Raw genomic sequence first — 18,018 nt, 5'->3', positions numbered from 1 at the left:
ATGTCTGGTCCACAGGGGACTAGTAGGTATCTCTCACTCAGATCAGGGTCACACTCATATCTGGTTTACAAGGGACGGTGAGCATCTCTCACTCAGATCAGGGTCACACTAATATCTGGTTTACAAGGGACGGTGAGCATCTCTCACTCAGATCAGGGTCACATTAATATCTGGTTTACAAGGGACGGTGAGCATCTCTCACTCAGATCAGGGTCACACTAATGTCTGGTTTACAAGGGACGGTGAGCATCTCTCACTCAGATCAGGGTCACACTAATGTCTGGTTTACAAGGGACGGTGAGCATCTCTCACTCAGATCAGGGTCACACTAATATATGGTTTACAAGGGACGGTGACCATCTCTCACTCAGATCAGGGTCACATTAATATCTGGTTTACATGGGACGGTGAGCATCTCTCACTCAGATCAGGGTCACACTAATATCTGGTTTACAAGGGACGAAGAGCATCTCTCACTCAGATCAGGGTCACACTAATATCTGGTTTACAAGGGACGGTGAGCATCTCTCACTCAGATCAGGGTCACACTAATATCTGGTTTACAAGGGACGGTGAGCATCTCTCACTCAGATCAGGGTCACACTAATATCTGGTTTACAAGGTATGGTGAGCATCTCTCACTCAGACCAGGGTCACATTAATGTCTGGTCCACGGGGGACTAGTAGGTATCTCTCACTCAGATCAGGGTCACACTCATCTCTGGTTTACAAGGGACGGTGAGCATCTCTCACTCAGATCAGGGTCACATTAATGTCTGGTCCACGGGGGACTAGTAGGTATCTCTCACTCAGATCAGGGTCACATTAATATCTGGTTTACTTGGGACGGTGAGCATCTCTCACTCAGATCAGGGTCACACTAATATCTGGTTTACAAGGGACGGTGAGCATCTCTCACTCAGATCAGGGTCACACTAATATCTGGTTTACATGGGACGGTGAGCATCTCTCACTCAGATCAGGGTCACACTAATATCTGGTTTACATGGGACGGTGAGCATCTCTCACTCAGATCAGGGTCACACTAATATCTGGTTTACAAGGGACGGTGAGCATCTCTCACTCAGATCAGGGTCACACTAATATCTGGTTTACAAGGGACGGTGAGCATCTCTCACTCAGATCAGGGTGCACATTAGTGTCTGGTTTACAAGGGACGGTGAGCATCTCTCACTCAGATCAGGGTCACACTAATATCTGGTTTACTAGGTATGGTGAGCATCTCTCACTCAGATCAGGGTCACACTAATGTCTGGTTTACAAGGGACGGTGAGCATCTCTCACTCAGATCAGGGTGCACATTAATGTCTGGTTTAGAAGGGACGGTGAGCATCCCTCACTCAGATCAGGGTCACACTAATATCTGGTTTATAAGGGACGGTGAGCATCTCTCACTCAGATCAGGGTGCACATTAATATCTGGTTTACATGGGATGGTGAGCATCTCTCACTCAGATCAGGGTCACACTAATATCTGGTTTACAAGGGACGGTGAGCATCTCTCACTCAGATAAGGGTGCACATTAAGTCTGGTTTACAAGGGACGGTGAGCATCTCTCACTCAGATCAGGGTCACACTAATATCTGGTTTACAAGGGAGGGTGAGCATCTCTCACTCAGATCAGGGTGCACATTAATATCTGGTTTACAAGGGACGGTGAGCATCTCTCACTCAGATCAGGGTCACACTAATATCTGGTTTACAAGGTATGGTGAGCATCTCTCACTCAGATCAGGGTGCACATTAATATCTGGTTTACAAGGGACGGTGAACATCTCTCACTCAGATCAGGGTCACACTAATATCTGGTTTACAAGGGACGGTGAGCATCTCTCACTCAGACCAGGGTGCACATTAATATCTGGTTTACAAGGGACGGTGAGCATCCCTCACTCAGATCAGGGTCACACTAATATCTGGTTTACAAGGGACGGTGAGCATCTCTCACTCAGATCAGGGTGCACATTAATATCTGGTTTACATGGGATGGTGAGCATCTCTCACTCAGATCATGGTCACACTAATATCTGGTTTACAAGGGACGGTGAGCATCTCTCACTCAGATAAGGGTGCACATTAAAGTCTGGTTTAAAAGGGACGGTGAGCATCTCTCACTCAGATCAGGGTCACACAATAATTTCTGGTTCACAGGGGACGGTGAGCATCTCTCACTCAGATCAGGGTCACATTAATGTCTAGTTTACAAGGGACGGTGAGCATCTCTCACTCAGATCAAGGTCACACTAATATCTGGTTTACAAGGGACGGTGAGCATCTCTCACTCAGATCAGGGTCACACTAATATCTGGTTTACAAGGGACGGTGAGCATCTCTCACTCAGATCAGGGTGCACATTAATATCTGGTTTACAAGGGACGGTGAGCATCTCTCACTCAGATCAGGGTCACACTAATGTCTGGTTTACAAGGGACGGTGAGCATCTCTCACTCAGATCAGGGTCACACTAATATCTGGTTTACAAGGGACGGTGAGCATCTCTCACTCAGATCAGGGTCACACTAATATCTGGTTTACAAGGGACGGTGAGCATCTCTCACTCAGATCAGGGTCACATTAATGTCTGGTTTACAAGGGACGGTGATCATCTCTCACTCAGACCAGGGTGCACATTAATCTGGTTTACAAGGGACGGTGAGCGTCACACTAATATCTGGTTTACAAGGGGCGGTGGGCATCTCTCACTCAGATCAGGGTCACACTAATATCTGGTTTACAAGGGACGGTGAGCATCTCTCACTCAGATCAGGGTGCACATTAATATCTGGTTTACAAGGGACGGTGAGCATCTCTCACTCAGATCAGGGCACACTAATATCTGGTTTACATGGGACGGTGGGCATCTCTCACTCAGATCAGTGTGCACATTAATGACTGGTTTACAAGGGACGGTGAGCATCTCTCACTCAGATCAGGGTCACATTAATGTCTAGTTTACAAGGGAAGGTGAGCATCTCTCACTCAGATCAGGGTCACACAATAAATGTTTGGTTCACAGGGGACGGTGGGCATCTCTCACTCAGATCAGGGTCACATTAATGTCTAGTTTACAAGGGACGGTGAGCATCTCTCACTCAGATCAAGGTCACACTAATATCTGGTTTACAAGGGACGGTGAGCATCTCTCACTCAGATCAGGGTCACACTAATATCTGGTTTACAAGGGACGGTGAGCATCTCTCACTCAGATCAGGGTCACACTAATATCTGGTTTACAAGGGACGGTGAGCATCTCTCACTCAGATCAGGGTCACACTAATATCTGGTTTACATGGGACGGTGAGCATCTCTCACTCAGATCAGGGTCACACTAATATCTGGTTTACAAGGGACGGTGAGCATCTCTCACTCAGATCAGGGTCACACTAATATCTGGTTTACAAGGGACGGTGAGCATCTCTCACTCAGACCAGGGTCACACTAATATCTGGTTTACAAGGGACGGTGAGCATCCCTCACTCAGATCAGGGTCACACTAATATCTGGTTTACAAGGGACGGTGAGCATCTCTCACTCAGATCAGGGTCACACTAATATCTGGTTTACAAGGGACGGTGAGCATCTCTCACTCAGATCAGGGTCACACTAATATCTGGTTTACAAGGGACGTTGAGCATCTCTCACTCAGATCAGAGTGCACATTAATGACTGGTTTACAAGGGACGGTGAGCATCTCTCACTCAGATCAGGGTCACAATAATGTCTAGTTTACAAGGGACGGTGAGCATCTCTCACTCAGATCAGGGTCACACAATAATAACTGGTTCACAGGGGACAGTGAGCATCTCTCACTCAGATCAATGGTGCACATTAATGTCTGGTTTACAAGGGACGGTGAGCATCTCTCACTCAGATCAGTGCACATTAATGTCTGGTTTACGTGGGACGGTGAGCATCTCTCACTCAGATCGGGGTCACATTAATGTCTAGTGTACAAGGGTCGGTGAACATCTCTCACTCAGAGCAGGGTGCACATTAATGTCTGGTTTACAAGGGACGGTGAGCATCTCTCACTCAGATCAGTGCGCATTAATGTCTGGTTTACAAGGGACGGTGAGCATCTCTCACTCAGATCAGTGCACATTAATGTCTGGTTTACATGGGACGGTGAGCATCTCTCACTCAGATCTGGGTCACATTAATGTCTGGTTTACAAGGGACGGTGAGCATCTCTCACTCAGATCAGGGTCACACTAACATCTGGTTTACAAGGGACGGTGAGCATCTCTCACTCAGATCAGGGTGCACATTAATATCTGGTTTACAAGGGACGGTGAGCATCTCTCACTCAGATCAGTGTGCACATTAATGTCTGGTTTACATGGGACGGTGAGCATCTCTCACTCAGATCACGGTGCACATTAGTGTCCGGTTTACAAGGGACGGTGAGCATCTCTCACTCAGATCAGGGTCACATTAATGTCTGGTTTACATGGGACGGTGAGCATCTCTCACTCAGATCAGGGTGCACATTAATATCTGGTTTACAAGGGACGGTGAGCATCTCTCACTCAGATCAGGGTCACACTAATATCTGGTTTACATGGGACGGTGAGCATCTCTTACTCAGATCAGTGCACATTAATGTCTGGTTTACATGGGACGGTGAGCATCTCTCACTCAGATCAGGGTCACACTAATATCTGGTTTACAAGGGACGGTGAGCATCTCTCACTCAGATCAGGGTGCACATTAATGTCTGGTTTACAAGGGACGGTGAGCATCCCTCACTCAGATCAGGGTCACACTAATATCTGGTTTACAAGGGACGGTGAGCATCTCTCACTCAGATCAGGGTCACACTAATATCTGGTTTACAAGGGACGGTGAGCATCTCTCACTCAGATCAGGGTGCACATTAATGTCTGGTTTACATGGGACGGTGAGCATCTCTCACTCAGATCAGGGTCACACTAATATCTGGTTTATGAGGGATGGTGAGCATCTCTCACTCAGATCAGGGTCACACTAATATCTGGTTTACATGGGACGGTGAGCATCCCTCACTCAGATCAGGGTCACACTATTATCTGGTTTACAAGGGACGGTGAGCATCTCTCACTCAGATCAGGGTCACACTAATATCTGGTTTACATGGGACGGTGAGCATCCCTCACTCAGATCAGGGTCACACTATTATCTGGTTTACATGGGACGGTGAGCATCTCTCACTCAGATCAGGGTCACACTAATATCTGGTTTATGAGGGACGGTGAGCATCTCTCACTCAGATCAGGGTCACACTAATATCTGGTTTACATGGGACGGTGAGCATCCCTCACTCAGATCAGGGTCACACTATTATCTGGTTTACAAGGGACGGTGAGCATCCCTCACTCAGATCAGGGTCACACTATTATCTGGTTTACATGGGACGGTGAGCATCCCTCACTCAGATCAGGGTCACATTAATGTCTGGTTTACAAGGGACGGTGAGCATCTCTCACTCAGATCAGGGTCACATTAATGTCTGGTTTACAAGGGACGGTGAGCATCTCTCACTCAGATCAGGGTCACATTAATGTATGGTTTACATGGGACGGTGAGCATCTCTCACTCAGATCAGGGTGCACATTAATCTCTGGTTTACATGGGACGGTGAGCATCTCTCACTCAGGTCAGGGTCACATTAATATCTGGTTTACATGGGACGGTGAGCATCTCTCACTCAGATCAGGGTCACACTAATATCTGGTTTACAAGGGACGGTGAGCATCTCTCACTCAGATCAGGGTCACATTAATGTCTGGTTTACAAGGGACGGTGAGCATCTCTCACTCAGATCAGGGTCACATTAATGTCTGGTTTACAAGGGACGGTGAGCACCTCTCACTCAGATCAGGGTCACACTAATATCTGGTTTACAAGGGACGGTGAGCATCTCTCACTCAGATCAGGGTGCACATTAATATCTGGTTTACAAGGGACGGTGAGCATCTCTCACTCAGATCGGGGTGCTCATTAATGTCTGGTTTACAAGGGACGGTGAGCATCTCTCACTCAGATCAGGGTGCACATTAATATCTGGTTTACAAGGGACGGTGAGCATCTCTCACTCAGATCAGGGTGCTCATTAATGTCTGGTTTACAAGGGACGGTGAGCATCTCTCACTCAGATCAGGGTCACACTAATATCTGGTTTACAAGGGACGGTGAGCATCTCTCACTCAGATCAGGGTGCTCATTAATGTCTGGTTTACAAGGGACGGTGAGCATCTCTCACTCAGATCAGGGTCACACTAATATCTGGTTTACAAGGGACGGTGAGCATCTCTCACTCAGATCAGGGTCACACTCATATCTGGTTTACAAGGGACGGTGAGCATCTCTCACTCAGATCAGGGTCACACTCATATCTGGTTTACAAGGGACGGTGAGCATCTCTCACTCAGATCAGGGCACACTAATATCTGGTTTACAAGGGACGGTGAGCATCTCTCACTCAGATCAGGGTCACACTCATATCTGGTTTACAAGGGACGGTGAGCATCTCTCACTCAGATCAGGGTCACACTAATATCTGGTTTACAAGGGACGGTGAGCATCTCTCACTCAGATCAGGGTCACACTCATATCTGGTTTACAAGGGACGGTGAGCATCTCTCACTCAGATCAGGGTCACACTCATATCTGGTTTACAAGGGACGGTGAGCATCTCTCACTCAGATCAGGGTCACACTCATATCTGGTTTACAAGGGACGGTGAGCATCTCTCACTCAGATCAGGGCACACTAATATCTGGTTTACAAGGGACAGTGAGCATCTCTCACTCAGATCAGGGTCACACTCATATCTGGTTTACAAGGGACGGTGAGCATCTCTCACTCAGATCAGGGTCACATTAATATCTGGTTTACAAGGGACGGTGAGCATCTCTCACTCAGATCAGGGTCACACTCATATCTGGTTTACAAGGGACGGTGAGCATCTCTCACTCAGATCAGGGTCACACTCATATCTGGTTTACAAGGGACGGTGAGCATCTCTCACTCAGATCAGGGTCACACTCATATCTGGTTTACAAGGGACGGTGAGCATCTCTCACTCAGATCAGGGCACACTAATATCTGGTTTACAAGGGACGGTGAGCATCTCTCACTCAGATCAGGGTCACACTCATATCTGGTTTACAAGGGACGGTGAGCATCTCTCACTCAGATCAGGGCACACAATAATGTCTGGTTCACAGGGAACTGGTGGGCGTCTCTCTCAGACCAGTGTGCACATTAGTGTCTGGTTTACAGGGGACTGGTTGCATCGCCCGCTCAGATCAGGTTGCTCAGTGATGTCTGGTTCATAGAAGACTGACAAGCAGCTCTCACTGAGATTGGGGGTGGGGAGAAATGTCTCTTTTTTGGAGCACTGGTGTTTTACTGTCACGAAAATCAGGAGTTAATAGAGGAATCCACCAATGCTTTCACCAGGAAGCAGGGTGGCGCAGGAATGTCTGTTTCATTAATGGTGGATTTCTCTCACTGAGAATAGGGCGCATAGAAATGTCCAGAGAAGGCTGATGGGCAGCTCTCACTGAGACCAGAGAAGATAGTGATACCTGGTTCGTAGAGGAGACCAGGTTCTGATTAATGTCTCTTTCAGAGGAACTGGTGGGCATCTTTCACTCAGATCATGGGGCACATTAATGTCTGGTTTACGGGGGACTAGTGGGTGTCTTTCACTCAGATCAGGATGCAATTTTAATGTCTGGTTTACATGGGACAATTTAATGTCTGGTTTACATGGGACAGTGAGCATCTCTCTCATGTATAAGAGCATGTATAAGAGCAGAAATAAGGTAAAATGATGGAATGGAATGTTACCCAGAGGAATTCCCAGTAGTTCATGAATCTTGGCTCAGATGCACCCTTCAGTTCCAATCTGCTTGCTGTAATGTTGTTATTGTCTGGGTGCTCAAAATTGTGCATTTGTAAACGTCCAAATGTAATTTTGAAAACAAATTCTACCACAGCACATAGTTATTTCAGTGCGTCTCATGGCCACTGTAGGAACCAGTCATTACTGGAGCTCATACAACATTGAATATGTAACCTCTAGCCTAAAGTAACTGAATTTCTCTATTTCTCCACCACCAGAAAGCACGTTGATCGTCGACACCACCAACAGGCACGTCGAAATAGGTCCCGCCACGGACACATTTGAGGTTGACTGCCGGCTCACACAACTGCAGGATGGCTCTCGATACAATGTGACGTGGTTCCTTATCCCACCATCAGGCAACGTACAGCCCAGCAGACTCCTGGGTACCGACTTGGACGGGGTGGTGCAATACAGCCCGGAGGTTGAGTTGCTGGATGTGAAGACGAAATATCACACAGAACGAGTCTCCAAGACCATGTACAAGCTGCATGTCCTGAGGTTGGACCACAGTGACCAGGGGGCATACTACTGTGCCGTGGAGGAATGGGCGTGGCCGGCCAATGATGGTTGGACCTTCTTAGGAAGGCGTGAATCAGGGAAAACCACTGTGGAGTTTCAACGCTCAGGTAAAGCCATTGAAATGAGTTGGGGTCTTTTCCAGCTCTGAAACTTATCAAGCAAAGGTGCTCCCCACATACACACTAATCTGAAGGGTTAATATTCAGCTGTTGGAGAATTCTGGGGGCAAATAGGCATTCTGACCTCTACCACCATAATCTGCGTGGTTATTAAGCATTAAAAAATATTACAACAATCTGAGGAGATAATTGGTAATCTGTGATCATTACTATCCTAACCTGACGCAGTTACAGCTCTACACCCTCTTATTACAATGGTCATCTCCTACTCTTCAAACTCTAGTCTGAGGGCTTAATAGGAACCCATCGCCCTTGTTTAAAGCTAACCCCGATGAATGAATATGAATCTATTTATTGTAGCACACTAGTCTGAGTGGTAATAATAAATATACATCCCTTTTACCACACTAATCTGAGGGGGTGATAATAAATATACATCCCTATTGCGTCACTAATCTGAGGTCTTAATAATAAGATTCCATCCCTCTTATCACACTAATCTAATGAGGTAATAAAAGTAATGCATCCCTTTTATAGCACTAATCTAAGGGGGTAATAATAATAATCCATCCCTTGTATTAGACTCATTTGAGGGGGTAATAATAAATAAACATCCCTACTACGACACTAATCTGAGGGGGTAATAACACAAATCCATCCCTCTTATGACACTAATCTGATGGAGTAATATTAATAATCCATCTCTTGTATTACTCTAATGTAAATAGGGTAATATGAATCATCCATTTTATCACAATAATCTGATGGAGTAATAATAATAATCCATCTCTTGATTTAGACTAATTTAAAGGGGTAATAATAATAATTCATCCCTTGTATCACATTAATGTAAGAGGGTAATAAAAAGAACCCATCCTCTAATCACACTAATCTGATGGGTGTTATGTTAATATTATTTATTGTGCGCACAGCTGCTCCAGCAAAGGAGCGTCCCGGCGCCCGACAAGGTAAAACATAACACTACCAACACAAAAGGAAAGAAAGGAACAGCTAAGGGGCGAGGCTAAAACAAGAACGTTTTGATGGCTTTTCGAAACTGCAGGAGATCCTCCAACAGACGAATCTCAACCGGGAGAGAGTTCTAGATAGCCGCGGCTTTCACTCGAAAGGATCTGCCACCAGCACGACAAAGCTTATACCGGGGGACCACAGCGAGAGCTTGGCCCAAGGAACGGAGAGAGCGTGCCGGGACATAAAAAGACAAGAGATTGGACAAAATCTGAGGGGCAGTACCTTTCAAGATTTTAAAAGCCAAACATAGAACCTTAAAATGGATTCTCATCCTAATAAGGTGTAATAATAATAATCCATTTCTTGCTTTAGACGAATCTAAAGGGGTAATAATAGTAATCCATCCCTTGTATCACACTAATCTAAGAGGGTAATAATAATAATCCATCCCTTTAATCGCACTAATCTAAGAGGGGTAATAATAATATTCCATCTCTTGGATTACACTAATTTAAGGGGGGTAATAAGAATCCATTCTCGGTTATCAAACTAATCTGATGGGTAATAATATCAATCCATCCTTCTAATCACACTAATCTGATGTAGTAATGATAATCCATCCCTTGTATTACACTAATCTAAGGAGATAATAATAATAGTCCATCCCTGGTATTAGACTCATCTGAGTGGGTAATAATAAATATACAATCCCTATAACAACATTTAAGTGAGGGGGTAATTACACAAATCCATCCTGTTTATGACACTGATCTGATTGAGTAATAATCATAATCCATATCTTGCATTACAATAATCTAAGAGGGTAATATTAAGAAGCCATCCCTCTAATCACACTAAACTGATTTGTAATATCAATAATCCATCCCTTGTATCACACTAATCTAAGAGGGTAATAATAACAATCCATCCGTCTAATCACACTAATCTGATGGGGTAATAATAATAATCCATCCCTTGTATTACAATAATCTAATGGGGTAATAAGAATCCATCCCTCTAATCACACTAATCTGATGGGGTAATAATAATAATCCATCATTTGTACTACAATAATGTAAGGGGGTAATAAAAATCATCCCTTTTATCACACTAATCTGATGGGGTAATAATAGTAATCCATCCCTTGGATTACACTGATCTAAGGGGGTAATAATAATAATCCATACCTTGTATTAGACCCATCTGAGGGGGTAATAATAAATATACATCCCTATTACAACACTATTCTGAGGGGCTAATAACACAAATCGATCTCGCTTATGACACCAATATGATGGAGTAATAACAATCTATCTCTTGTATTACAATTATCTAAGAGGGTAATAATAGGAATCCATCCCCCTAATCATACTAATCTGATGGGGTAATAATAATAATCCATCTCTTGTATTACGATAATCGAAGAGGGTAATAATATGAATCCATCCCTCTAATCACACTAAACTGATGGGTAATATTAATAATCCATCCCTTGTATCACACAAATCTAAGAGGGTAATAATAAGAATCCATCCCTCTAATCACACTAATCTGATGGGGTTATAATAATAATCCATCTCCTGTATTACTATAATCTAAGAGGGTAATTATACAAATCCATCCTTCTAATCACTCTAAACTGATGGGTAATAATAATAATCCATTACTTGTATCACACTAATCTAAGAGAGTAATAATAAGAATCAATCACACTAATCTGATTGGGTAATAACAATAATCCATCCCTTGTATTATGATAATCTAAGAGGGTAAGAATACATCCCTCTAATCACACTAAACTGATGGGTAATAACTAACCCTGGATGTAGGACTACGCTCCGCTCGTGGAGAGTGCGTAGTTCACGCTACTAGGCGCTACACGAATTGCACGTAGCACTGTGCAAAACCGTGTAGCGTAACAGGCATTTTTTGCTTGCTCGCGGTCCTCTGCGTCCGCTCATGATGAGAAACTACCAGTCCGCATTGAGAAAGCTGCTGCGCGAGTACAAATCTACTCAAGCTGCAGAAAACGACCGCATGCACTGTGCAAGATGCCGTTTGCAATGATTGCACAGTGCGGACAAGCATCCAGCACTGTGCTATCAGTGCGAACAGCATTTTCCCTACTGCACGACGCACTTCGCGTAGCTACGCAGAGCGCCACTACGCAAACTACACCCAGGATTAGTTATAATAATAATCCATCCCTTATATCACACTAATTTAAGAGGGAAGAGGATGTTGCCTTTAGGCTAGAGAGGTCGGCCTTGAAGCTGGGGAACCGGGTTTAAGTCTCGGCAACGACAATCAACATCCTGTGATTCTGGGCAAATCAGGTAATCTCCACCTGCCTAACAAAAATTAATGTGTTCTCATGTAACGAAACTGGTGCTATGTAAAGCGCTCTGATACCCAATGTCTTGGGTCTAGTTTGCGCTATATTAAACTCTAATAAAAATAATCCAATCCTCTAATCACACTAATCTGATGGGGTAATAATAATCCATCCCTTGTGTTACAATAATCTAAGGGAGTAATAAAATTCATCCATTTATTCACACTAATCTGATGGGGTAATAATAATAATAATCCATCCCTTGTATTACAATAATCTAAGGGGGTAATAAGAATCATCCATTTTATCACACTAATCTGATGGGGTAATAATAATAATCCATCCCTTGTATTACAATAATCTAAGGGGGTAATAAGAATCATCCCTTTTATCACACTAATCTGATAGGGTGATAATAATAATAAGCACCCACCTCTTGTATTAGATTTATATAATGGTGAAATAATAAACTTCAATCCCTCTGAGGGGTTACTAGATAACATCCAGCCCACCTATTACTCTTATGCAAGTAGTTAATAGGCTCCCACAACCCCTACTGCTGTAATTTTAGAAAGTAAAATGAAGCATCCGTCCCTCCTATTACACTAACCTGAGACAGTAATAACAAGCATCCATCCCTCCTACTACTCTAATCCAAGGTGTTATTAGCCATCCATCCCATTATTACTGTAATTGTAGGAAGTAAAATTAAACATCCGCCCCTCTTGTTCCATTAATCTGAGGAGGTAATAACAAGCATCCATCCCTTTTATTACTCTAATCCAAGGTGTTATTAGCCATCCATCAAATTATTATTGTAATCTTCGGAAGTGAAATTAAATATCCGTCTCTCTTATTACATTAATCTGAGGAGGTAATAACAAGCATCCATCCCTTTTATTGCACCTATCTAAGTGTGTAATAATAAGCACCAGTCCCTCTCATTACACTAATCTGAGGAGGTGGTAGTACACATCCATCCATCCTATTACTCTAATCCAAAGTGTTATTAGCCATCCATCCCATTATTACTGTAATTTTAGGAAGTAAAATGAAACATCCGTCCCTCTTATTACACTTACCTGAAGAAGTAATAACAAGCATCCTATTACTGTAATCCAAGGTGTTAGTAGTCACATATCCCATTTTTAATGTAATTTTATGAAGTAAAATGAAACACCCATCCCTCTTATTACACTGATCTGAGGGAGTGATATTAAGCATCCATCCCTCCTATTACAAGGTTATTACGCAACCATCTTTCTTACTACACACGATGGTGTCTGGGTGCAAACAAGATCATAGCCGCAGGGCTGGCGGTGGTGTTTTACCGGGGGTGGTGACACATCTACGTAGCACACTGAAGGCAGTCGCACATGACACACACAGAATAAAGCACAGTGCAAAATAAAATACAACCCAGGACACAACACAGTGTACATCAGCACATGAATTGCAGCACAAGACAAAAACAACCAAACATAAAATATCACATCTCAAGATAAAATACAGCAGAAAATAAAACAACACAACGTAGAACCTTAACTTCACAATGCAACATAAAACACAACATTGAGGGGCAGATTTACAAGCCCCTTGCGTCATTTTTGCGTCACTTTTTGTGATGCAGCGGCGATGTAAAAATGCAGCCCATTTACAACGTGATGCATCTGGGGAGATACGTCATGTTGTACAGCTCTGTGTCACATTATACCTGCGTCAGGTGTAATTTATGCATGGTGGGTGTTCCCATGCAGGAAAGCCTCGTAAAAGTGACGCTGTGAAATCTAAAAGATTTCACAGCTCCACTTCTAGGACGCCACTGCGTCAAAACCTTACGCCTGCTTCAAGCAGGCAAAAGGAGTGATGCAGCACAATGAGGATAGGCGTTAACATGCATTGCTGGAGTTGCGCCGTGCTTGCAACACGACTCCAGCAATGCATGACTTTTGCGCATTTGTCAATCCTTGCGCCATCGTGTGCCGTGTTGTAAATATGGTGCATCCATGGTGGCGCAAGGGTTTCTCAGGGTGGCGCAGGGAAAGTGACACATCTCTACAGATGCGTCACTTTCTTCTAAATCTGCCCCAAAATGTGGCAACAATCTAGACAACCACACACCTATGTAAGAATAAAATCACAATTCTCGCCAAAGGGCAGACCTCATGGGACATACTTAAAATGTACTTTAGTTTTGTATTATAATGTTATGAATCCCAGTTCAGCCTATTGTCGCGAGGTCTGCTCACAATATATATATTTTATTAATATTGTTTTAAAAATTATGGAAGAACAGAGATGTGACTTTGTCACCTATTATTATTTTTGCCTGCCTTCTCCTTCTCAACAGACAATAACCTGCAGCTCGCGAAGGCCAACAGCACTATCGTGGCGACTGAAAGCGAGGAGGTGACTATGAACTGTGGCTTGGAGAGTTCCGCAAGGCCCGACTCACTCTTCTCCGTCACCTGGTTCTACAAGCGAGACCCCGGCCGATCAAGGACCCTGCTTAAAATGGGCCACCATATACTGGTGGAATATCCTGACAAGGAGAAGGGGCAGAGGATACGCTTCGACACGCCCTCCCGGGGGAACTACAGCCTGACTCTGCAGGCATTGGAGGAGAAAGATGGAGGCCTGTACTACTGCCAGGTGGAGGAGTGGCTACTGGACCCCACGGGCTCATGGGTAAAGGAAGGCGCAGATCTTTCAGGATTCACACACCTCACCGTGCATCGACCAGGTAATGCTGCAATCCAGTCTCTTGTATGCAACTTCTTTTCTTACAGATCTGACACCTAGGACTAAGTCAGGTGGTACAGTCCACTACTCTGTAAGTTATACTCACTGACATTCTCCTAGCCAATCAGCTGCGACTTCTGTGAATACCAAAATGAGTAAGTGCCTTCTGTGAATACCAAAATGAGTAAGTGCCTTCTGTGAATACCAAAATGAGTAAGTGCCTTCTGTGAATACCAAAATGAGTAAGTGCATTCTGTGAATACCGAAATGAGTAAGTGCCTTCTGTGAATACCAAAATGGTAGTAAGTTTAGGATTTTGTCTTAAATTAGTTCTGTGAATCGGGCCCTAGGTGGTCACCAGCATCGGTGAGTAGGAGGAAGGTTACAATTCCTAATTTGAGAGATGGCAGTGCTCCATCCTCACTGATGTGCAGTGAAACTAGTTGTTTCCACCTAGCAATAGGCATGCGTTCCCTACTAGGACAATGAAATTCACCTGACATCAGTGGGGTCCAAGGGGCTTGTGGGCAGTCTCACAGGATAGATGTCCCCCTGGAATTCTGGGAGCAATTTATTTTCAATTAACTCAAAACACTGCTGAGGAGTTTGATTGAAATGCTTGTTTGATCACAGAGGCCCTTGTTGATCATCTGTCTTTGGTGGCATTTAGCAACCACTGTTGCATTGCATTTTCTCTCTCACTCACACTTTCTTCCTATCACAGTTACTTAATTGTAACATTCAAGATTATAACCCCTTCCAATCATCCATGTAGTGTTTTCATTCACCTTAATGTGGTTCTTTCATGGATAATTGAGCGAGTTGTTATTGTAAAACGTATGTTTATAAGATAAACTTATGACAGATTTTCTCTTTCTATGTAGCCGATAATCTGCGGATAAACACCACTGAGCTGGCTCTTCTCCTGTCAGAAGAGGACCACAGCAGCCTCATCTTACCATGTGAGATCACCTCAAGGTCCAGCCCCTCTTCTATCTTTTCTGTGACCTGGTGGAAAGTCTCAGGCACAGGGGAGGAGCTGGTCTTCAGAGTTGGGCAGGATTTGGTCTTCCAGTTTGGTCGCACCAGTAACCATGGGAGTGACAAGAAAAGGGAAGGCAGGCTGAGGTTTGAGAGGCCATCTGAGATGTGGTACCAGCTCACTGTGATGAGGCCAGAGGCGTCCGACAGTGGCATATACTTCTGCCAGGTGGAGGAGTGGATGAGGAGCCCTGCAGAAAGTCTGTACAGGATCAGCAAAAAGAGGTCTGGGAACTTCAACGTCACCCTTCAACCTGCAGGTAAATATATGGACTTTCGGTCAATGTTGGTCACTGTTATGCATCATGGTGGTAAATATGCAGTGCAGCAGCCGTAAATGCTGAGCTGCGTGAAAAGGAGAGAGGAGAGCGCCATATTTACAGAAATATGACACTCTCCTCCCCTTTCCCTAGTGTGACGCTGAAATCAGCTGCCGTGCGCCACGGAGGCACCTTTGCGCCATAGTTCAAGGGTGGTGTATCAGTGAGTCTCGCATAGGTTTTGCACTGCAAGGGTACCCTTCCAGCACAAAATACTATGCGTAGACTGACTTTAGCCCAAAGCATTTCTCCTTCCTTGCACCAACTTGAAAAGGGCAGTTTTCTGACTCTAAACCCGTTCTACTTTGTTGAGTAAATTGGGTTTAGCATCAGCAATATTGACTGGTTGCATGGGAACGGCCATGCAGCACCCACAGTATGCCCCCTTGGCGCTAAGAAATGCAAAGCAGCGCTATGCCCTGCTTCACGTTACTTTCACGGTATTTCCTGCTCTAAACAAATTTAGCACTAGAAAGTAAATCGTGATTTTGCACTGAATCGCGTCTCTTTTGTGATGCAAACATGGCGTAAATTCTTAGTAAATCACCCCCCCCCCAGTGTTCTGTGTGAGCATCCGGTACTAGTGGTCTCTGTTTGAAGATCTGTTGCTGAATCTACCATGTGAGGAGATGATGTAGTATATGTGTAAAAGGGACATACACTATTCTCTGTTTTAGAAGGAGGCCTTCATAGCTCTGGTGCCCAATGTCCATTTTCATGTTCCTGATGGAGGGAGACTTTCCTTACTGTAGCTGGGAATCACAGGATGTCCAGTTTTGCTGTCCCTATAGATCTGTAGGGCGAGGTTCTAGCCTTGCTGTACAGAATGCACCTGGATGTAGCTCTTAACAGGCTACCTCTCTGAACATAGATCAACTCAGATGAATATTTTATCCCTCAAGCATGTTAGAGGCTCTTCCTCCCTGATTTACAAGCACACAACCATTCCTGAGTAGCATGAAGGGTCCTTGTTTGTCTCTTGTGGTAAACACTGCTCTGGGCCTCTGTTAACCTCTTTTCGCCTATGGTCACCTGTAGGTGTATTCACACTTATGGGCAGATTTACAAGCCCCTTGCGCCATGTTTACGCCGCCTTGCATGGTGCAACAGCGGCGTAAACGGGGTGCATCCCTGCGAGGCATTTACAACGTGACGCATCAAGGGAGATGCGTCACGTTATAATGCCCAGCGCCACAATGGGGGCGTTCCCACGCAGAGTGGGCGTTCCGGCGCCTGTGCGCCTCGCAAAAGTGCCTGCGTGAAATCTGCAAGATTTCACGCAGGCACTGCTACGTCAATTCCTTACGTCTGCTTGAAGCAGGCGTAAGGATTGACACAGCATGTTAAGTATTGGGCGGCCGTCAGCATTGCTGGAGTTGCATCGCGCTTGCGACGCGACTCCAGCGATGCGGCGCCCTTACGTCAGGAGATGCGTCACGCATCTGCCTACCCTTGCGCCACCGCGCACCGCATTGTAAATGCGGCGCATCTGCCGTGTCCAAGGGTAGTGTTGCGTGACGCATTTGTTCTGGCGTATCTCTGCTGATATGCAGAGATGTGCCAGAACTCGTAAATATGCCCCTTAGTTCCTTTAAGAAACCAGAGAAGTACTCGGATAGAGATGTTCTCACCATCGTGATAATCCAGTGCCTTGCTCTGTAAATTTGTTTTTAAAGAGACAATCCGAGGTTACCTCTGAAAGCTGGGAAGGGTCAAGCTTTTCCTCTGCAAAATCAGCATAATGATACAATTAGTACCAACCAAACAGTAAAGTTCCCAAACTACTTAGTAAAAAGACTAAACATATATTGATTAAAATAAAACTAAGGGCTTTATTTAGATCTCAGCGGACGGGTTACTCTGTCACAACGGTGACGGATATCCCGTCCGCCGAATATAAATCCCATAGGATATAATGGGATTTATATTTCAGCAGACAGGATATACATCAATCAATCAGAACAATTTGTATAGCGCGGTACTCACCCGGAAGGGTCTCAAGGCGCTGGGGGGGGAGGGGTTAGTTATTGCTCAAAAAGCCAGGTCTTGAGTTG

General features: G+C 44.6%; 1 protein-coding gene across 1 annotated transcript in view; it reads left to right on the top strand.

The window, feature by feature from the left end:
• Positions 1-18,018, top strand: part of LOC144772350 (immunoglobulin superfamily member 3-like) — a 76,969-nt gene that overhangs the window by 57,785 nt on the left and 1,166 nt on the right. Inside the window, exons 7-9 of the mRNA XM_078656607.1 lie at positions 8,132-8,542; positions 14,212-14,604; positions 15,488-15,904. Coding sequence (XP_078512733.1) covers positions 8,132-8,542; positions 14,212-14,604; positions 15,488-15,904 — 1,221 coding nt within the window. The remainder of the gene's footprint in view (positions 1-8,131; positions 8,543-14,211; positions 14,605-15,487; positions 15,905-18,018) is intronic.

The sequence above is a fragment of the Lissotriton helveticus genome, chromosome 8, assembly GCF_964261635.1.
Source record: "Lissotriton helveticus chromosome 8, aLisHel1.1, whole genome shotgun sequence".
Taxonomy (NCBI): domain Eukaryota; kingdom Metazoa; phylum Chordata; class Amphibia; order Caudata; family Salamandridae; genus Lissotriton; species Lissotriton helveticus.
Note: the sequence above shows the minus strand (reverse complement) of the source record. Positions and strands in the feature narration are given on the sequence as shown.